Raw genomic sequence first — 22,989 nt, 5'->3', positions numbered from 1 at the left:
CAACGTGGCACCTATGCCATACAGGTGAACCACTTTTAAGTAACACCAAGTGCACCACAAGAAGAGCAAGAGACACCTGCAGGGTTAGGGGTTGTCGCATTTATTTTTAATCATTGAACAATGGTGACTGCACCGATTGGTGGTGGGGTGGTGCTTTTGATGCTCGGGAAAGGGTGCTCTGCACGTTATTAAAGGCCGTCGGCCACAGAGCACTCGTGGGTTGGTGTATCGATGTTGGCAAGCGCGCTCTCTCTATGCATAACATCTGCATGTGTTCCTCCAAAAACAGGTCCTGGATCGTAGTGTAAATAGCAGCGTAGTCTTGTAAATAATGCTCCCTACCGGCTGTATGTTTAGTTTGAGAATTCTTTCCGGATTCGGTTATCCTGTGGGTGTGTTTCTGTGAGGAGAAGGGTGCAACGTCGCAGGGGGACATATTTACTCATTTGTGAATATCAGTAAAACTGTCGCACTCAGGGTAGAGTTAATAGTAGAGGGAACTACATTGCGTGCCACACTAAAGTAGGTAAAAATTTATCGGGTCGGGACGCCCCGAGGGTAGAGAAGGGTGCAATGTTGCGAATATGGAATTTGGCCTCCATATCCGCTTGTAAATATTCCCCTATTTTCTCCGATACTCCCCAACTCTCCCTTACCCCATTCCCTAGTCCCATTGTCTGTAAACAACACCCATTAGAGCCGATCTTCCCCTTCATCCCCCCATTAAATGTCGTGCCCAGGTCCCCCGCACCACACGTAGACAATTATAGGACATCTTGCTAGTTATTCTTAATCTATGTCAGTTAAGGACTTGTTTCCATTAATTATGACTCTTCGTTGCACCAGAATGTGATTATATGGCACCTGTTAGGAAGTTTAGGACCTCCCCATACCTCTCCGCATCTCTTCCCCATGAAGAAGCGCCAACTACAACAACAACAACAAAAGAGGGGGGCGGCGCGGTGACGGCATGGGGAGTGGGCGTCCTCCTTCCGGCTCGGTTAGCCGCCATTGACCACGCGCCCCACGGGGTTACCACGAAGGGGCTCCCTGTCGGCCCCTCGTCAAGGGCGGAGCCGGTAACCCCCGCACCCAATGAGAAGCCATGGGCCGATGCCATCTGGGGCGGCGCTAACGAGCCGAGGGCGTGTCACTCCCCGCCGGATATACGCGGCCCCGCGCCGGACGTGACGTCAGATGCGCCCCGAGCTTGGAAGGACAAGACGCCACCCTCCCGAGCGCTGAGCGACCTCCCCGGCATCTCCACCAAAGTCGCGACCCTCCCGAGCGCTGAGCGACCTCCCCGGCATCTCCACCAAAGTCGCGACCCACGAGCGCTGAGCGACCTCCCCGCATCTGCTGGACACCACCGTACGTGATTCTGTCCCTGAGCCAGGTGCACCTGAGCCATCGACTGCCGCTTTCCTTGCCATCAAATCCCGTGTGAGTCAGCGTTGTCCCGTTTATCTGTGGTCTGTCTAGGGTTAATATAAGAGTGTGTCTAAGTGCCTGTCTTCCTATGCTGTCCCTCTTGTAGTTGTAATCTAACCTTTTTCCGTACGAATATACTTGAGAACTGAACCCCTGGTGTCGTATTGTGTCATTATAATCCAGCCGGGTGTCTTCTTTTTCTTATTGAGCCAGCATAGCGCGATTAGTCAACCCCGGGCACAATCGGGTAACTTGTACGGATACGGCGGCCATCCCGCTCGGCCCACCATACCATCAAAGTCGTATCTGTAACAATATATATAACAATTCTATCTACGAATGTTCATTGGAGCTGATGAAGATGTACTTCGAGGCTCAGATGTACATATGTAACGAGTCACAAGATCATTTGAGACTCCTCACCAATGATGATTGTCCATGTATTCACATGTTGGACTGACATTTTGTTTTGTGCTTCTAGGGTAAGCTCGGAGTTCCGGGTCTACCAGGATTCCCAGGTAGAACAGGATCAAAGGCAAGTTTTTGCATTTTTTTTTTCCTCCGAAGATTATATGTACACCTCAGGTTAAAATTTTCTCAACGCATAAGTCACATCATGAAGAGTATCACACAATTATTGGGTTTAAAACACCCATATTTATAATGTGCCACAGGTGTGACAGGTAACACAGGTGAGAAGCAAAGCATTTGCTTCTGGGAGCATCTTTCTCAAGTACAGGTGGATAACTTTAATATAAGTTAGTGTCTTGATGGTAAGGCCGGAGTATAGGTGAATAAGTCATATAAATGGTAGATATTAAAGGAGCGAGACCGCTTTGAAAAACGGCAATAAAACAGTAATGGATGTAGAAATCGAATCCTCATTAACTACAAACTCTGTGGAAGAAAGAGACGTCATTTGTTCCTCGGTGGCAACCCGTTCTCTGTTCTCTGCAGAACCTCGTGCAAAGGCTTTGAGCTGCATTTGAGCTAGCTAGGGAGTGGTAAAAATACGGTAATTAGTGTGATTTTGCCATGTATTATGAAGTCAACTTTGACTTTGTGGCCAGTTTTGAGTTGCCACCTGCGCAGGAGATATTGGTGAGTCCGGGACTTTAATGAGTCAATCAAAATGTGTGATCATAAGAGTTGTATTGCAGTCTTTGTGGTTTCACTCATATGTCGTGCTCCAGGTTCAGACAGGCTTTTGATCTTGCTTGGCCATCAGAACTAAACAGTTCTACTTTTTCCCCCTGGAGTATAGCATTGTAAAACAGCAAACCTGTCTCCAAGCTACAAACGATCAGAAGGATCCGGGGAAGCCGCCAGTCATAGTTGTAAAGAACAGGGTCAGGCTTGATCGATCACCTTGGGGGTGTGTGGATTGCTGATAAAGGTGAAAAAAATTAATCACAGGCAGCATACTGGCAATGAGCACAAAAATGCGTCAGTCATGGACGATGCTGCAAACAGAATGCTTGGCAAGCTGTGCTGATTCATTGTTGGTGAATGCAGTATCGGCTCTGGATTCAATTATGATTATACCCTTGTGGTTGCATCATTACTGAAGTGTGGCCTTATTGCTGATGCACAATACTGCAGGAAGTTTACAGTTTGGCCGGGATGCAAGTACGAATCGCATACTCATTGCGAAAGACAGCGTGGAATCTTTAATATCCACCACCAGGCAATTCTGCCAGACAGGTCCCCAGATTAATGCCAATCTGCAGGATGCCAATGGAATTCTGTGCCGGGTACTAGGCTGAGTCCGGGATGTGCAAAGTGCCCAAACTGACCTTTTTAATTGGATTCAAGCCACGATTATATTTCCCCATTAACTCAAGAAGGATATTGAGTGTGAAGTTATTAAGCGAATTGATTAATTACTGAGCTAATTTCTGAACCTTGAACTATGAAGGTCAAGCTAATTGTTGGGAAAATGTTAAATGAAAAACGTCTTTAGGTTTGTTTCGGTTTATTATATCTGTGATGATGAACGGTGATGGATACGAGGCTTATTTGTTTGCAGTTGAGCTTGGTGGCTCGAAAGGGTATGCTCGGATATATAAATAGTGGATCGAAGTGTTATTTTCATGGACAACTAAAGGCAGCTCCAGAAGGCAGAAATTAAGAATGAGGAAAAGTGAAAGGTGCTAGTCTGGCAGAGATCAATTTGAGGATCCATGACCCCATTCCATCAAGCCTAATTGCAAAGTGAATGTCTTTCCAAGTCAGACACTCATTTTGTGTGTGATAGTGTGACAAGAAATATAGAAATAGCAATGTAAAGGTATGCTTGAAATATTTACATCATCAAATACATGCACAAGTCATTTATACTTGTGGAAGCAATCCACCCACATCCCTCCATGTGATGGAATTAGAGAAAACTCTCACATGGATACGGGGGCAGCCAGCTCCACCAGGCCGTAATACAAAATGTCGTTGATTCGGTGTCAAACAGGAAAGAGACCTTTGGTGTGGCGGAAGGTGACTTAATCAAGGTCTGAGCTGAAACATTTCACTAATTTGTTTGTTTTTGCCCAATTTGGTTTTCTGTATCAAACTACAGTACCTGGTTCTGTAGTGCTAATACCTGGTGGCCAAATCATATGGCAGGACCTTGTGCAATAGATGTGTTCTTACGGTCTCTGCCTCCTCATATCTGAGTTCCACCCTCTCCTCACTTCCTTCTCTCTTGGTGCATTGTCCATGACTAACCACTACTGGTCACAAACGCTCTTCCAGCAACCCATACTTCGCTACCTTTTGCCTGTACAGTATAGGTTAACTCCTCACCTTCGCTCTTTAGTCGTCTTTTTCTTTCGACCGTGAAACTACCTCCCAAAGTTTCTCCAGTCATATTCTTCCCTCCAACTATTTCATACGAGGACCCATTGCCATCTAATGTCATCCTTGATGCTTGTTTTATGTTCATATTTACCACCCATTCCCTCCCCTGCACCCTTTCATTCTCTTGGATTTGTGATCTGAACCATATTTTTTTATCTGCTTGTCTTGTCTGTTATATCCCTTTCGATCGGGCTACCAAACCCTTGTGCATATTCTTTCCTCTCCCACATGTAGTGTGTTGATCTGTCATTATATATTATCAGCTCTTCCATAATGAGCCTCAAACGTTGTATTATAAAACGAGATTGTAATATTTCTGTGGCAAATTCCTTGATGGTTTCCTAGAAAGCTGTGTCGTCCTTAAAGGGCCACCTATATAAAACGATGTACGTACACGATCAGGGGAATGGGGGACTTTGGGGATTCTAAAGTGAGAAAATAAATTTGAAAAGAACAAGAAATGTGAAAGGATGCGGAGCTGAGATGAAAATAAAAACCAGATTGGGAAGAGATAGAATTTAGAGGTGTAGGGGGGTGGGAGAGAGCGGAAAGGGAAATGTTTGCTGCACCGCACGAGGATGTGGAGGCTTCAAAATTCTTACATTTTGGTGTGCCAGTAGTACTGTGTAAAATCAATGTACATCTAATGATGATGATGAAGCTGATAAAAATGACGAGATAATACCAAACCAGCGAATGTTTCCATATGCGGTAAATGGCGAAACTGCGAATGCCGAAACCGTGAATGTGTTTGCATGCGGAGAGAGCAGTTTTGCATGGGTGGAAGCTCAAAACTATATAGTCTTAGCCATTTTGTGCAGGTGGAAACTCAAAATCATAATTGTATTGAGAAATTTATGAAACCTCCCACCCCAAAAGGTTCCACAGATAATTTGGTGGGGCTAGCCTAAAACTGAGGGAGTAGTTCTGGGTCAGACAGAGAGACAGACATTCCTGCTTTATTATATAGACTTGCAGAGTACCTGCCTTACGGGCGATCTTGGGATCGTGTTCCAAGCACATGACATGGTCTTCCGACACATACCTTTGTTTGGGCAGTATACAGGCAACTGGCAGCTACCTCAATCACTCCCAAAATAAAAAATAAAAATACACCAGGTTGATGTGCATGAAGCAAAAACATTCCTACTGCTTATAATTCCAAATACCTCACTGCATTGGAAAACATGGGGGCAGAAATACTGTACTGTAAAAAGTGAGACGTGTGATACCCTCTCCCACCTGAAGGTGGCGCTACACGATACACATTTACATAGAGAATTTGTGTCCCCCTTTTCCTCTCCCCAAGACCACTAGCAAACAAAATCACCTCTCTGCACTAATTGGGGTCATGCTGATCCTATGTAGCAAGTCTGGATGTAATCGGGCCAGAACTGTAGGAGGAGTTGTGCGACAAACAAACACGCACACACATCCGTCTGTGAATTACAGTAAGCATTGGGTTCTGAGTTGAAATGTAATGTGTAAAATATAATTAGCATAAATAAGTTCATTGGTAATACGAATTTGGGGGCTGGGATGTTTCTTTGTTATCTTAAGGGGTTCAGGGTTCACTCAACTAGCTCAACATTCTGTGTGTTGCAATCCGGTTCCGTCATGGATAAAGCAATGGAAATCTTCCCAGTGAACTTCATTGCCCAGGAATTGGCTTTGGCGGTACCTCGTCTCCTCAAAGGGGGTGCTACTTGGATTTGAAATATGATATGACCCATAATAAGGTGCATACAAAGTCGTCCACTTGTCTTAATAATGTTCTGCACATTACAGGGCTCGCTCGGCTTGGTGGGATCTTCAGGCCCCATGGGGGAGAAAGGAGCGCGTGTAAGTCAATATTTACAACATTATTTGGCAAATTACTATTGCATGATCAATATTACGAGTACCCATTTAGTAATCATGTTAACTCTTTATTCTAGTAGCGATACTAATAATAATGTTGATAGTACTATTAATAATAATCACATGCATTGCTTAATAAGGTAATTATCATGAATCGCTGTCGATCTTGATTGATGTTTCGATGAAAGAATCGAGTGCCTTCGCCCAGCAAGATTCGCAGCCATTAGGCGGTCTCATTGTGGCCTGCAAGCACACTATCTATCTTACCCGTTTGTTTAATGGGGTTCTATTTATATTTTAACTGGAACTTTGTCATGTGACACACTGCTTCACGACCGTATAATGCAACAGGCATTGCTTGGGGCTTCAAACCCATCTGTTGCTCGCCATGATTACATCTCCTGCTCTGCGGTGCGGAGAACAAATGTCTTTCCTGTTTGTTTGAAGGGAATTGTTGGACGTGAAAAGTAAAGTAAATCCGACTTGATGTAACATTTACATAGATATGGATGCCTAGTGGAAAGGTATGAGAATTGGAAGCAACACTCACAATCTTGGTGAAACACTAACATATATATATATATATATATATATATATATATATATATATATATACACATCCCATCCCCCCCCCCTTTCCATGCCTCCTCCCCCCAAGCCCTCTCCCTCCCACAGATCTCCCGATGTCCCTGCTCTCCATCTTGTCTCCCTCTCCCTTTAGCATATGTTTTATGTGTCAGTTTGTCTTTTTGTGATCAATCCAGGACCTTGATCTTTTCTACCCCTGCTAATTTCACCCCAATTCCACTTTTTTGAAATACCAACTTCTGTCCTGGAAGTCCTTGGTGTCCTTGTGTTTTATACTTCTCCCTCCCCCCCCCCCCCCCCCTTCCCACACCTCCTCCCCCCAAGCCCTCTCCCTTCCACACATCTCCCTGCTCTCAAATGTTGTGTTTGTGTGCTTCCCCTTCTCTCCCCATCTTGTCTTCCGCTCCCTCTTTTTATATATTTTGTTTGTCTGGTTGATTTGTTTGTGAAGTAAATGTTAGCTCTTTCACGAGCCTCGATTCAGTATACAAAAAAATAAATAAATATGTTGGCTCTTATAGAGCCTCGATCTTGTAAACCAAAAAAAAACAAAAAAAAACTTGTATCTTCATCAGTGATTTTATCCTACGAAGGATGGTGCTTGGTGTGAGTGAATATTTTATAGGATTGGCTCACGAGAAGTCTATTCAAGAAGTCTGAAACTCATCCCAATATGTGTTTCCTTGCTTCTCAGGGTGAGAGTGGGAAACCGGGTCAGCGGGGGCAACGAGGGGCCCAGGCAAGTGAAACCTCAGACTTTCTCACCCAACTTTGATGGAATTCCTCGAGCATTGCATTGCCTTTTCATCAGTGAGATCACCTAATACATTTGCTAAGTTGCTTATTTGTAAATTTGTTGTTTTTATTATTCGGTCATTGTTGTTGTGAAATCTGGTCATTTTTCAGGTCCATCTTTTAATCTGGTGTTGGTATGGCACAGACACGATTGGCCCAAATGGCCTCCTCCTGCGTCTAGTTCCCTTGTTATCCCCTCCTTGTTATCTCCTCCATCTTTTCCAAACCAACATGATATGTTTGCATCATCTTGGGTTTTCATGAATGTTCTCATGGGTTTCCCAATTCGATCAGCGCTTTAAATTAAAGAAAGGCAAAATATGTTGGAATTGCAAACAATGACGTTTAATGAGGGTGCTGTTTATTCTCGTATTTTTCACCTGCTCTGTCTTTCTTCCCTGGGCATAAGTAAATCATTGAGAAAGCCTAACCACGTTATCCCACTCCAGCTGTGATTAAATCTGACGGAGAACATGTGCATAATGTTTTCCGGTGAAAGTGCCAAGTGTAGAATGTAGAGTGGGAAAGATCCAAGCAAAGGTATCCTTCTGAACTGATGTGGAAGAGGTAAAGCATGCTCGAGCACACATTATGACGATCAGGAAATCAGCCATTCCTTGTGCCTGGAATGGTGCGATTTCACTGGTTAGTGTGTCAGGAGAAGGGAAACATATCGAGATGCTTTTTGACAAAGCATTGCATAATTTAATAAATACCTTTTTTAAACTCCTGTTTTGTTTCTCATTGCCATGGCATCTCCCTTGCAGGGGCCTCGTGGGGAGCGTGGTCAACGTGGCCCGACAGGAAAGTCAGGGCCCAAGGTAAAGCTTTCGCAAATCATTCTCTGATTCTTAACGTCAACTTAATTTTTCGGCGGTCATTTAAAAAAATTCACTGCTCGTCATTTTCTTGCAGAGTAGGATTACCATAGCAATGAATGTGTCGTCTTGATGCATAATTGGACATGATGAAAACAAGTTATCGGTAAAAGAGAAGCATCTGTATTGATAATGCAACGACTCGTGGTATAATTATTATGGGTGAATATGATAGGGAGTAGTAGCGCAGACATACGACTCGTGGTATTAAAGCGCGGCGTTACGCGCGCTGCTTGTGAGCAAGGAGGAAGCGGACAAGCGGTAACATATAAACGTCTTTATTGTAAGACTACACTGTAACACTGAACTCCTCCGGGCTGGTCGCCCGGTGTATATCATGAGGCCACGCCTACCCCTCGGGCGTGGCCACCGCCCACTTGGTGCGTGGAATGATGTCACCACGCCAGTGGGCTTTTGTGTCCGCCACACGCGCCCCCCCAGAATTCCCGCGCACCTGGAGGGCCAGTTTGTGGGGCAGTCGAATGACCCGGCCGAAGCGCCCCCTGGCGATCGGCGGCGTCCGGGGTGCAGGGATACCAGGTGGGATGCCCCTGGCTGCCCCTGGGATGGGTGCAGGACCGGGGGGCGCCGGGGCTGGGCGGTGCCGGGGGTCTGCCCGCAGGAGGGCGGCCCCGACGTGGGGGTCGGGCCACTGGCGGTGGATGGTCCACATCGAGGTGGGCCGGCTTGAGGCGGTCTACCGAAACGCGGTCAGGAGTACCGCCGATGTCCAGGGTGAAGTGCTTCGCCCCGGTCTCCAGCACGCGGAAAGGCCCGTCGTACGGGGGCCGCAGTGGTGTCCGATGGGCATCGTGGCGGACGAAGACGTACTCCGCCGTGCGAAGCTCCGGGGCGACGTGCGTCGGTGGGTGCCCGTGGCATGCCGTTGGCACCGGGGCGAACCTCTGGGCGGTCTCTTGCAGAGCGAAGCGCTGCTGTGCCGCGGACCATGGTGCCGTGGAGTCGGGGAGGAACTCGCCCGGCACCCGCAGCGGTTGCCCGAAGACCAACTCCGCCGCGGATGCGCGCAGGTCCTCCTTGGGCGCCGTCCGGAGGCCCAGCAGGACCCAGGGGAGCCTGTCGACCCAGCCGCCGTCGCGGAGGGTGGCCCGGAGCGCGGCCTTCAATGAGCGGTGAAATCGCTCAAACAGGCCGTTAGCCTGGGGGTGGTAGGCCGTGGTTCGGTGCAGCCGGACCCCGAGCCCCTGCGCAACCGCCCCCCAGAGCTCCGAGGTGAACTGGGGGCCGCGGTCGGATGAGATGTCTGAGGGGGCGCCGAACCGGGCGACCCAGGTGGCGATGAAAGCCTGCGCGACATCGGCCGCCGTTGTCGACGCCAAGGGCACGGCCTCCGGCCACCGGGTGGTGCGGTCCACCATGGTGAGGACGTGGGTGAAACCCCGCGAGGGGGGCAGAGGTCCCACCAGGTCCACGTGGACGTGGTCAAACCGGCGTTCCGGTTGCGCAGCCCGGACAAGCGGTAACATATAAACGTCTTTATTGTAAGACTGCACTGTAACACTGAACTCCTCCGGGCTGGTCGCCCGGTGTATATCATGAGGCCACGCCTACCCCTCGGGCGTGGCCACCGCCCACTTGGTGCGTGGAATGATGTCACCACGCCAGTGGGCTTTTGTGTCCGCCACAGTATAATTATTATGGGTGAATATGATAGGGAGTAGTAGCGCAGACATACGACTCGTGGTATAATTATTATGGGTGAATATGATAGGGAGTAGTAGCGCAGACATACGACTCGTGGTATAATTATTATGGGTGAATATGATAGGGAGTAGTAGCGCAGACATACGACTCGTGGTATAATTATTATGGGTGAATATGATAGGGAGTAGTAGCGCAGACATACGACTCGTGGTATAATTATTATGGGTGAATATGATAGGGAGTAGTAGCGCAGACATACGACTCGTGGTATAATTATTATGGGTGAATATGATAGGGAGTAGTAGCACAGACATACGACTCGTGGTATAATTATTATGGGTGAATATGATAGGGAGTAGTAGCACAGACATACGACTCGTGGTATAATTATTATGGGTGAATATGATAGGGAGTAGTAGCGCAGACATACGACTCATGGTATAATTATTATGGGTGAATATGATAGGGAGTAGTAGCACAGACATACGACTCGTGGTATAATTATTATGGGTGAATATGACAGGGAGTAGTAGCACAGACATACGACTCGTGGTATAATTATTATGGGTGAATATGATAGGGAGTAGTAGCACAGACATACGACTCGTGGTATAATTATTATGGGTGAATATGATAGGGAGTAGTAGACACAGACATACGACTCGTGGTATAGTTATTATGGGTGAATATGATAGGGAGTAGTAGACACAGACATACGACTCGTGGTATAGTTATTATGGGTGAATATGATAGGGAGTAGTAGCACAGACATACGACTCGTGGTATAATTATTATGGGTGAATATGATAGGGAGTAATAGACACAGACATACGACTCGTGGTATAGTTATTATGGGTGAATATGATAGGGAGTAGTAGACACAGACATGCGACTCGTGGTATAGTTATTATGGGTGAATATGATAGGGAGTAGTAGACACAGACATACGACTCGTGGTATAATTATTATGGGTGAATATGATAGGGAGTAGTAGACACAGACATACGACTCGTGGTATAGTTATTATGGGTGAATATGATAGGGAGTAGTAGACACAGACATACGACTCGTGGTATAATTATTATGGGTGAATATGATAGGGAGTAGTAGCGCAGACATACGACTCGTGGTATAATTATTATGGGTGAATATGATAGGGAGTAGTAGACACAGACATACGACTCGTGGTATAATTATTATGGGTGAATATGATAGGGAGTAGTAGCACAGACATACGACTCGTGGTATAATTATTATGGGTGAATATGATAGGGAGTAGTAGCACAGACATACGACTCGTGGTATAATTATTATGGGTGAATATGATAGGGAGTAGTAGCACAGACATACGACTCGTGGTATAATTATTATGGGTGAATATGATAGGGAGTAGTAGCACAGACATACGACTCGTGGTATAATTATTATGGGTGAATATGATAGGGAGTAGTAGCGCAGACATACGACTCGTGGTATAATTATTATGGGTGAATATGATAGGGAGTAGTAGCACAGACATACGACTCGTGGTATAATTATTATGGGTGAATATGATAGGGAGTAGTAGCACAGACATACGACTTGTGGTATAATTATTATGGGTGAATATGATAGGGAGTAGTAGCGCAGACATACGACTCGTGGTATAATTATTATGGGTGAATATGATAGGGAGTAGTAGCACAGACATACGACTCGTGGTATAATTATTATGGGTGAATATGATAGGGAGTAGTAGCACAGACATACGACTCGTGGTATAATTATTATGGGTGAATATGATAGGGAGTAGTAGCGCAGACATACGACTCGTGGTATAATTATTATGGGTGAATATGATAGGGAGTAGTAGACACAGACATACGACTCGTGGTATAATTATTATGGGTGAATATGATAGGGAGTAATAGACACAGACATACGACTCGTGGTATAATTATTATGGGTGAATATGATAGGGAGTAGTAGACACAGACATACGACTCGTGGTATAGTTATTATGGGTGAATATGATAGGGAGTAGTAGCACAGACATACGACTCGTGGTATAATTATTATGGGTGAATATGATAGGGAGTAGTAGCACAGACATACGACTCGTGGTATAATTATTATGGGTGAATATGATAGGGAGTAGTAGACACAGACATACGACTCGTGGTATAGTTATTATGGGTGAATATGATAGGGAGTAGTAGACACAGACATACGACTCGTGGTATAGTTATTATGGGTGAATATGATAGGGAGTAGTAGACACAGACATACCACTCGTGGTAAGCTTACATAGAGAGTTTTTGGGGAAAGAGACTCCAATTTGACCATTTCTATGTCGAGTAATCAAAGGTGAAAGCCTGTGATATTCGAAGATAAAATCTGATATAATGCCCAACTGGTGGCTCACTGATAAGAGGGGCAGGCAAAATGTCGTACAAAAAAAAGACATGAAGTCCATCTGTCCGTCCGGCCGTCCGTCTGTCCGTGATAGGTTTTCGTTACCACGATAACTTCAGAACGACTGAAGGGATCTTAGTCGAACTTGGTACAGGTATGTATAATGAGGTAAAGATGAACTGATTAGATTTTGGGGTCACAAGGTCAAAGGTCAGAGGTCATATTGGGTAGTAATCCTGTTACCGTGATAATTTGTGAACCATTGGTGGGACTTTGACCAAGTTGGAACAAGTATGTGTTATGATGCAAAGATTAACTGATTTGATGTTGAGGTCAAGAGGCCAAAGGTCAGAGGTCATATTAGGAAGTAATCCTGTTACCACGATAATTTGTGAACCATTGGTGGGACTTTGGCCAAGTTGGAACAAGTATGTGTTATGATGCAAAGATTAACTGATTTGATGTTGAGGTCAAGAGGCCAAAGGTCAGAGGTCATATTAGGAAGTAATCCTGTTACCGCTATAACTTGTGAAGCATTGATGGGAATTCGACCAAGTTGGAACAAGTATGTTTTATGATGCAAAGATGAACTGATTTGATGTTGAGGTCAAGAGGCCAAAGGTCAGAGGTCATATTAGGTAGTAATCCTGTTACCGCTATAACTTGTGAACCATTGATGGGAATTCGACCAAGTTGGAACAAGTATGTGTTATGATGCAAAGATTAACTGATTTGATGTTGAGGTCAAGAGGCCAAAGGTCAGAGGTCATATTAGGAAGTAATCCTGTTACTGCTATAACTTGTGAACCATTGATGGGAATTCGACCAAGTTGGAACAAGTATGTATTGAATTACTTGGTGGTGAGGTGTTTTGAATTTCGTGGTGGTGGGGTGTTTTTAAATGACGTGGTGAGGTGTTTTTAATTTCGTGGCTGTGAGGTGTTTTTAATTTTGTGTTTCGTGGCTCAGGTGTTTTCAATTTCGTGGTGGTGAGGTGTTTTTATTACATGTTTTATGGCTGTGAGGTGTTTTCAATTTCGTGGTGGTGAGGTGTTTTAAATTTTGTGGTGGTGAGGTGTTTTTATTACGTCTTTTATGGCTGTGAGGTGTTTTAAATTTCGTGGCTGTGAGGTGTTTTCAATTTTGTGGTGGTGAGGTGTTTTAAATTTCGTGGCTGTGAGGTGTTTTCAATTTTGTGGTGGTAGGTGTTTTTAATTTCGTGGCTGTGAGGTGTTTTTATTACCTTCGCAAAAGCGGAAGGTTATGTTTTGATCGCTGTGTATTTATTTGTATGTCTGTGTGTGTGTGTGTGTGTATGTTATTCGCATAACTCAAAAAGTATTCAACCGAATTGCATGAAATTTGGTGGGATGATTGGTTATTATACGGGACACATTTGATTAGATTTTGGGAGCAATCGGGTCAAAGGTCAAGGTCAAGGTCACGAAAAGGTCAAAATCGTATTTTTGTTGTTCTGTTCCCTACACTCCCATGCCAAGTACAGAACAGTAGCTGCGGCGAAGGTATGCGCTCTACCGAGTGCCCGTTCTAGTTATGTGTTTTATGGCTGTGAGTTGTTTTTAATTTCGTGGTGGTGAGTTGTTTTTAATTTCGTGGCTGTGAGGTGTTTTTAATTTGGTGGCTGTGAGGTTTATTAATTTCGTGGTGGTGAGGTGTTTTTAATTTCGTGGCTGTGATGTGTTTTCAATTTTGTGGTGGTAGGTGTTTTTAATTTGGTGGCTGTGAGGTGTTTTTATTACATGTTTAATGGCTGTGAGTTGTTTTTAATTTCGTGGCTGTGAGGTGTTTTCAATTTTGTGGTGGTAGGTGTTTTTAGTTTCGTGGCTGTGAGGTTTATTAATTTCGTGGTGGTGAGGTGTTTTTAATTTCGTGGTGGCGAGATGTTTTTATTACGTGTTTTATTGTTGTGAGGTGTTTTAAATTACTTGGTGGTGAGGTGTTTTAAATGATGTGGTGGTGAGGTGTTTTTAATTTTGTGGTCGTGAGGTGTTTTTAATTTCGTGGTGGCGAGATGTTTTTATTACGTGTTTTATGGCTGTGAGGTGTTTTTTATTTTGTGGTGGTGACGTGTTTTTATTACGTGTTTTATGGATGTGAGGTGTTTTCAATTTTGTGGTGGTGAGGTGTTTTTATTACGTGTTTTGTGGCTGTGAGGTGTTTTTCATTTTGTGGTGGTGAGGTGTTTTTAATTTTGTGGTGGTGAGGTGTTTTTATTACGTGTTTTATGGCTGTGAGGTGTTTTCAATTTCGTGGCGATGAGGTGTTTTTATTACGTTTTTTTATGGCTGTGATTTGTTTTTAATTTTGTGGTGGTGAGGTGTTTTTATTACGTGTTTTATGGCTGTGAGGTGTTTTCAATTTTGTGGTGGTGAAGTGTTTTTATTATGTGTTTTATGGCTGTGAGGTGTTTTTAATTTTGTGCTAGTGAGGTGTTTTTATTACGTGTTTTATGGCTGTGAGGTGTTTTCAATTTCGTGGTGGTGAGGTGTTTTTAATTTCGTGGTGGCGAGGTGTTTTTATTACGTGTTTTATGGCTGTCAGGTGTTTTAAATTACTTGGGGGATGAGGTCTTTTAAATTATGTGGTGGTGAAGTGTTTTAAATTCTGTGGTGGTGAGGTATTTTTAAGTATGTGTGGTGAGGTGTAATCGTCCCAAACTTCCAGTCTGCACCTACCCCTCCCCTATGTATGTGCTGAGGAGTTCTTTCTTTAAAAAAAAACATTCAACCTAAATTGCCTTTAAAAATGAAATATCACAAACACAACAAATATATTTGTGCAAAGTAATTGTTTGTATTATGATTGGTGTAAATCATGACAACACAGCAACTCAGGTACAGTCATTGTCCTCAGCTAAAATAAGCCCGTTCCTCAGTAACGACGCTCGGTGAGGTGAGCGCAGCGAGCCGAGCCAAGCTCGTATCTATGTATATGTTCGAGTCCCGTGTTGAGTAAGAGTTTTTCACACCGAGCCCCACGCAGGAACTTGATTCCTGTTCATAAAAAATAATGCACTTCTGCATATACTTGCATACACATACATATGCATACATATACATATACTTACACTCACACCCGGGGTCTGCCTTGCAGGCACGTAAGACATCGGCCATTATAAAGCTCGCAGTGTTAAGTGTGGAAAATTCTGAGGAGATTTCGGCTGGCTCGATAGTGCAGTGGGCTGTCACCACGTAAGTGATGGAGGTCCTTGGTTCGAGTCCCGTGTTGAGTCAGAGTTTTTCACACTTAGCCCCATGCAGGAATTTGATTCCTGTTTTTAAATATATATATAGATATATATATATGTTCACTCATTAATAAATGTCAATACAATTGTGCACATCTACCTTTCATTCAGTGGCCAATAGGATTTGTGACTTTAGATTTTCCAAATTACACTCATTTAACTTTTTAAAAGTACAATATATTGCAATAGCAGTGGAACAAAATGGTGGATGCCGAACACTGCATTGATGTAGACGAATGAGATGAACGTATGTTTAAGCAATGTGGCAGCAGATAAATAATTCATCATGAAACACTTTCTTCGCATTTTATTTCTAACCTCACATTGCTTGTAATGCAACAGATGTCGTCGTGCTCACACAAGATGCTCACACAGCCATACAGGTTGTGGAAGTGAACTGATCGTGGATAATTATCCACTATGGGTCATGTGGCCGAACCATATGTTTGTCCTATTTCCTTGACGTCGTTACTTTTCCCATCCGATGTTGAAGATCGAAACTTTCTGTCGAGAAAAAAAACCCCAAAAAAACCAAGGACCATTTATATTTCAAAAAATTAATCATCAACCGAATCAATCTTCTCCTCGTGAATGTTTTCTGAAAGGCCCTGGATGTCCACTCGTATCGAATTTTGATCGTCCCTCGTGTGACGGTTGTGGATCAAAATGCAATTTGCATTCAAAATTCCATCCACCTGTCAATTCCCTTCCCTTGGGCACCTTGGCCATTTCGTTTTCCGAACTATTAAAATGAATAGTAAAAATGGTTGCAAGTGGTCCATTTTTGGACGATGTATATCTTATATGGATACCATTCAGGAATATAAAAAAAGTTATTTCGATGATGATCATAATAATGTCCACAGAAAGCTGATTTGCTCCTGTAAAAAACGATCTTTGCATTCGGTCATTATCAAGATGGAATGACAACTCCTTATCAACAGTAACTCTGGATTGACCAGTTTGGTGTTCCCTTGGCCAAATTCTCCATTGATATGTCCATTGTCTACAAATGTCCTTGTAATTCATGTAAGAAGTACAATGATATCCTTGTCGTAGATGGCAGAATTATGTATTAACAAGGCCTTCCATTTCCAAGCCTGTCGTGTTTCCCATTTTACCAGGAGTCTCCCGTTTGTTTGGAGATCCCGTCTCCCCTACTCACTCCCCCTCCTCCCCCACCACTCCTGGTAGGAAATAAATCCTCTGGCTGGAATCCATTTTTTTAAACCTCCCAATTAGGCCCCATTTTCAGGCATAGTAGGAAGTATATTTGGCAACCTGACGTTTGGTAGACCGATTTCCTGTCACCCACTTGACATCACTTCTTATATGGGTCGTAAATATGGGTTGGGATGTAATTAACCTCGCCAGAGTAGAAGTTATTGCATTTGGGTCTGTCTGTTTGTTTGTGTGTGGAATCACCTTTGGAGGCCATTTTTCGCCGCAGAGCAGGGGTTGGCCTTTTTTGGGGCACCTTGGTCCACTTTTTGAAGCAATGTTTTATGGCCGGATGCCCTTCCTGCCACCAACCCTGTTAGTCACCTCTTGCGACACAGAGGCGATTGCCAGTGAACTGGTACTCAATTTGCGGACCTCGGCAGGATGACAGGCTGAGTCAACCCCCCTGGCATTAATTCAGCGATCGACCGGGATTCGAACCCAGGATCCTAGGATCCCACGATCCTGGGTTCGAATCCCGGTCGATCGCTGAATTAATGCCAGGGGAGTTGACTCAGCCTGTCATCCTTCTGAGGTCGGCAAATCGAGTACCAGCTCACTGGTAATTCTCTGTGAGTCGCAAGAGGCGACCAACAGGGTTGGTGGCAGGAAGGGCATCCGGCCATAAAACATTGCTTCAAAAGGGGGACCACGGTGCTCGAAAAAGGCCAACCCCTGCTCTGCGGGGAAAAATGGCCTCCAAAGGTGGTTCTTTAGTGTTGAGTTTAATGTGATTCTCCTTTGCAAGACATTTGTGGTCATCCATGTAGTGCATCAACTCGGACTTCTTCTAGTCAATTTGCGCCACTTTATTGGATTAATACAATCTTCTTAACAGTCACGTGCGATTCACGCAAATACAAAGGTAACTATAAATCTTTCAAAAACAGTAACGTTATGTACTGTACACATTGTTAAATGTATTATTTGACTGAACCGCTGCTCACGCACTCCGACACTTAAAATCTCCTGGTCGACGTTTTTGAGAACTCGACCTGTATGTAACAATGATGTGTGTCGTTGTGCCGTTTCATTACCTGCCTCATAACAATTATACAGTGCAGATTCCAGCCTTTCTTTTTACCTTTCCAGGAAACTGCTTTTGCAGACTCTGCCTGTAGTTTCGTGTTTGGGTCAGTCTGCCTGGTTTTTTTGTCGGGAGCATTTCAGCAGCGATGTGAACTCGATGGTTGGCAGGAGTTGCTGCCAAAAGGATAATGCATCAATGTGGTCACAATTAGTGCTGCCTGGTGGCATCTGGAAAAGGTTGGGATGAATTTCAGACCAAGCATGGCAAACGAGTAAAAATAAAACCGATGGCAGTGGCAAACTGCACCACTCGTTTGTGTAAACAACGTCGAGGCTCTTGGCAGAGTGACGTTTCAGAGGGTAAAACGGCAAAGTACTGACGGTGGTTGCAAGCAAGAGAACAAACAAACAGGGACAGCGGAGGAAGAAAGAGGAAGAGGCATAATTTAAAAAACAATGAAGAACACGATAACTTCCAGGTACCGTTTATAGGTATAGAAACGATAATGAGATGGGAATATCTTTGATTCCTTTTATTTTCATTTACATCGATATACTCTGAACACCACTGGAAGTTTATTAATTCCTCACCTCACCTTGCACCAATGCAACCTCACCTTGCCCTAATGATTTCCACTTCACTAGGTCTCACACTTAACCGCCTGTACGGTCTCCTCTGCTATACACTTTGGGTTAATCAAGTTAAAATTGAAAAATAAAAATAATATCCAAACATACTTCGGCTGGCAAGCTATTTTAATTAAAGAAAATATAGAGGGTGTTTTATTTTTTTAAATTCTGTTTATCTTTCCAAGCCTGCGGAATCCAGGATTAGAAATTTTAAAATAAATTGCCACGTAAAATCTCCATGGACGAACACCTCCTCTCTTCTGATCGTCAATCGATTCACTTCAGGGATTTTTTTTTTTTTTTTTTTTGTATACAGAGTCGAGGCTCGTGAAAGAGCTAACATTTATCACACAAACAAATCAAACAAACAAGCAAACAAAGTATATAAAAAGGGGAGCGGTCGACAAGATGGGGAGAGAAGGGGAGGAAGCACACAAACACAACATTTGAGAGCAGGGACATCGGGAAATGTGTGGGAGGGAGAGGGCCTGGGGGGAGGCAGGATAGGCATAAAACGCAAGGACACCAAGGACTTCCAGGAAAGAAGTCGGCACCTCAAAAAAGTGGATTTGGGGTGAAATTAGCGGGGGTAGAAAAGATCAAGGTTTTGGATTGGGGAAGATAAGAGATGGTGGTGAACAGCCGTTTTAAAGACCTGGAGGGAGGAGTGGGATTGAAGAGAGTGGGAGTTTGTTCCAGAGGCAGGAAAAAAGAGGAATGAAGGAGTGAAGGTGAGCAGAGAGTCTTGATTTTGGCAGTTTAACCATAAGAGGGTTGCAGGCAGATCTTGTACGAACTGTAGGAATATTTGGGGGACAGAGCCCAGAGAGAGCTGGGGGAGCAAGGCCAGAGAGGAGTTGGTAGAAGATGGAAAGACCACCAACCTGCCTGCGGTGAGTAAGTGAAAGGCCCTCGGAGATAGCGTCATCGCGGGAGATTCCAATGATTCTGAACGCTTTGGTTTCAACAGCGTGAAGACGAGCTAGGTGTGAGGCAGGAGCACCAGCCCAGGGGAGAGCAGTACTCCATTGAGCTGCGGATGAAAGCCTTGTATGTGGTGAGGAGCTCAGGTGTACCAAGGAAGGACTTCGCACGACGGAGGATGTCCAGTCGGCGACTGGCTATGGAGGCCAGCTTGGAAATGTGGTTTTCCCAGGAAAGATCATGGCAGATAGTGAGACCCAAAAGCTTGAGGGACAGAACTTCTTGGAGAGGATTATTCAGAAAGTAGATGGGAGGGTTGTCTAGTTGGTCTTTTTGGAGAGACATCGTAAGAGTGTGAGATTTGTCAGGATTGAAAGACATGTTCCACTTGTTTGCCCAGTCTGTGATTTTGTCCAGGTCTGCAGAGAGTGAGGAGGCTGCAGACTGCCGGTCTGAGGGATGAGGAATGGAGTGGCAGAGAGTGGAGTCATCAGCAAAGAGATAGAGAGGATTTTCAAGAGAGTCAGAGAGATCATTGATGAAGACCAGAAAAAGCACAGGGCCCAGAACACTGCCTTGGGGAACTCCAGCCTGAACAGGAAGAGGAGATGAGAGAAACCCATTCAGGGCCACACATTGACTACGACTAGAGAGGAAATCCGCCAGCCATGCGTGGAGATTTCCATGGATACCAAAGGAGGAGGGTTTGGTGAGCAGAGCGGGGTGCCAGACCGTATCGAAGGCACGTGATATGTCGAGGGAGACAGCTCTAATTTCCTGTTTGGCATTGAGGACCTCCATCCATTGTTGAGACAGCAGAAGCAGCATGTCTGCTGCACCTGGTCTGAAACCAAATTGATGATCAGAGATCAAGCCATTGGAGAAGAGGAAAGATTTCATATCCGAAGCAATGATGGATTCCATGACTTTGCTGATAATTGGGAGAAGGCTGATTGGTCTGTAGTTGCTAGGATCTGTTTTTGCACCTTTTTTGTGTAAAGCAGTGATGTTGGCTGATTTCCAAGCAGATGGCAGTTGACCTTGAGCAAAAGAGAGGGTGAAGAGAACAGAGAGAGGGAGTGAAAGAGCGGAAGCACAGGATTTTAGGACCCATGGGCTGATGCCGTCAGGTCCAGTTGCAGAATCAGAGTCGAGGGTTGAAATAAACTTTTCCACCTTGTCAGGAGGAAAGGACACGGAGTCCAGGAGCAGCTGGGTACGACTGGGTACGGTGGGTACAGAGAGGGATGGGTTTGGGACACAAGATTTAGAGGCAAACACAGAGTTGAGGCATTCAGCTTTTTCACGTGTGGAGTCAGCTGTGTAGCCATTTGAGGTAAGGGAGGGGATGGAGGGGGAACAAACACCAGAAACAGATTTGACCAGACGCCACCAGGATTTGGAAGAGGGAGACAGATAAGAGAGTTTGGTCTTGAGAACGGAGAGATATTGTTTCCTGGCTCTCCTAAGGGTGGACACTAACTTGTTTCCGGCTTTGTGAAAGGAAATGAGATTTCCTTCCATTGGATTTGCTTTCCAAGAGACGAAGGCAAGTTGTTTCTGGGCAACAGCCACACCACAAGAATCCGTGTACCATGGACGGGAGGAAGGGTAAGACAACTGAAGACGAGATGGGATAAATCTGTGCATGAGAGAGAGCAGTTTACTTTGGAAGAATTCCCAGGAAGAATTGATGTCAGAGGCAGTAGAGATGGGAGACAAGTCCAGATGATTGATGGCTGCTTGAAGACCGTGCCAGTCGGCCCGAGTGAAATGCCAGACTTGTCGACGCTGAGGTGGCTCTCTGAGAATGGCCAGAGAGTTATCCATTTTAACAAGCACATGATCAGAAGAACCGATTGGAGCAGAAGAAGAGCAGCAGACATTTGTAGGGAAGTTTGTCATAACCAAGTCTAGAAGAGAAGATACTCCACTGACTGAGATGCGGGTCAGGAAATTGACAGATTGTGTCAGTCCCAATGAGTCACAGAAGTCCTTTGCTGAGATGCCATGGCTGGTGAGAGAGGAACCCACACCCAGCCAGCTGGCATGATGACAGATGAAGTCGCCACATATGAGGAAGAGAGAGTTGGGATGAGTGGATAGAAGTTGGTCCATGTTGTCAGACAGCGAAATGTAAATGGAGACATCACTGTTTGAGGACGGTACAAAACACATATGAACAAAAGGTGGGAGCGGAGAGGAAGCCGTAGCCAGAGGTACTCCTGGGGGTGGGGTGGAGAGAGGGCAGTGCAAGGATTGTGAGGAAGAGAGTTTTTGATAAAGATAGCAACCCCACCACCAGGACGAGGCTCAGGTCTATCATACCGGAGGAGGGAGTAACCAGGAAGAGATATTAAGGAATCAGAGACATCTTGAAGGAGGAAAGTTTATGTTAAGCAGACTAGAGAAATACCGGTGCTACGCACGGGTGGGAGGCCAGGAGCAAACAGGCAATGCAGAATACGGTGAATGCTAAAGCATGAAACCAATAAATTCCACATTCCTGTAGCACCTTCAGTCGCACGTCAGACATGGACAGCAAGTTTGTGAAGGACTTCCATGAAAAACGTACCCGTTCGCAAACAAACGGGTACGTTCACGTATAGAAACATCGATCGTGGGTCCGTGGCGAATCTGCATATGGCGATGGCAAAATATCAGAAATTGAAGGCTTTTTTTATTTTAAACGATTCATATAAACATCTGTTGAATCACATCACACACAAATCATCAAAATCTAAACAGTATCTTTAGAATTTCAATAAAAGTCACATCACTGTTCATATCGGTAAATATTATTCCATCGTGTTTCAAATGGTGATCGATAATCGTGTTCACACCGATCGAGATTTAACGGACGTTTCTATAAATCGTTTTAAAGAAAAAAAGCTTTCAATTTTTGATATTTAGCCTTTTCATTTGGGCCTCCCAATTGAAGCCCCGCCCATAGGGCGGGTACCGTTGCTCGACGTAAGAAGACGTCACAATGAACGTCGTGCGAACGCGAATGTTATGCGGGAGTCCAAACCTGAGAATGCTGGAGACTAAAGCTGAAATTGGGAAAACTAAATAGCCTATTTTACTCCTGGGGATCCCAGGATTATCCACCGAAAATATCTTTGCGATCGGTTCAGCAGTTTTCACCTTCGAACGGACAGACAGACAGACGGACATTTGGTGAATTATAGTAAGATTATGTCTGGTTTGTCAGAAGCAACCTGTATGGAGAGATCAATCAGGTTTGAGCAAAGAGACCTCACCACCCCAAATGTTTAAGGTCCATACCGTTAATTAAGAGAGAGTGGGAGCATCGGGTGCAGGACAGGGGAGGGGAGGGGTATGGTCAGATGAAGAATGAGAGGGGGAGGTAGGGAGAGCTGTTGATAGTGTGTCAGAGATTACAGAAGAGTTACAAGAAGGGGAAGGATGAGGAGGACAAAAGGTTTGATG

The 22,989-nt window shown here is 44.7% G+C and overlaps 1 protein-coding gene across 1 annotated transcript in view; it reads left to right on the top strand.

Annotated features, from left to right (window-relative positions):
• Window positions 1-22,989, top strand: part of COL5A1 (collagen type V alpha 1 chain) — a 505,662-nt gene that overhangs the window by 269,608 nt on the left and 213,065 nt on the right. Inside the window, exons 31-34 of the mRNA XM_068102230.2 lie at window positions 1,913-1,966; window positions 6,073-6,126; window positions 7,427-7,471; window positions 8,295-8,348. Of these exons, the coding sequence (XP_067958331.1) occupies window positions 1,913-1,966; window positions 6,073-6,126; window positions 7,427-7,471; window positions 8,295-8,348 (207 nt within the window). The remainder of the gene's footprint in view (window positions 1-1,912; window positions 1,967-6,072; window positions 6,127-7,426; window positions 7,472-8,294; window positions 8,349-22,989) is intronic.

Source organism: Myxine glutinosa, chromosome 13 (genome assembly GCF_964187855.1).
Source record: "Myxine glutinosa chromosome 13, kmMyxGlut1.1, whole genome shotgun sequence".
In the NCBI taxonomy this organism is placed as follows: Eukaryota; Metazoa; Chordata; class Myxini; order Myxiniformes; family Myxinidae; genus Myxine; species Myxine glutinosa.
This window is presented reverse-complemented; position numbering and strand designations above follow the sequence as displayed.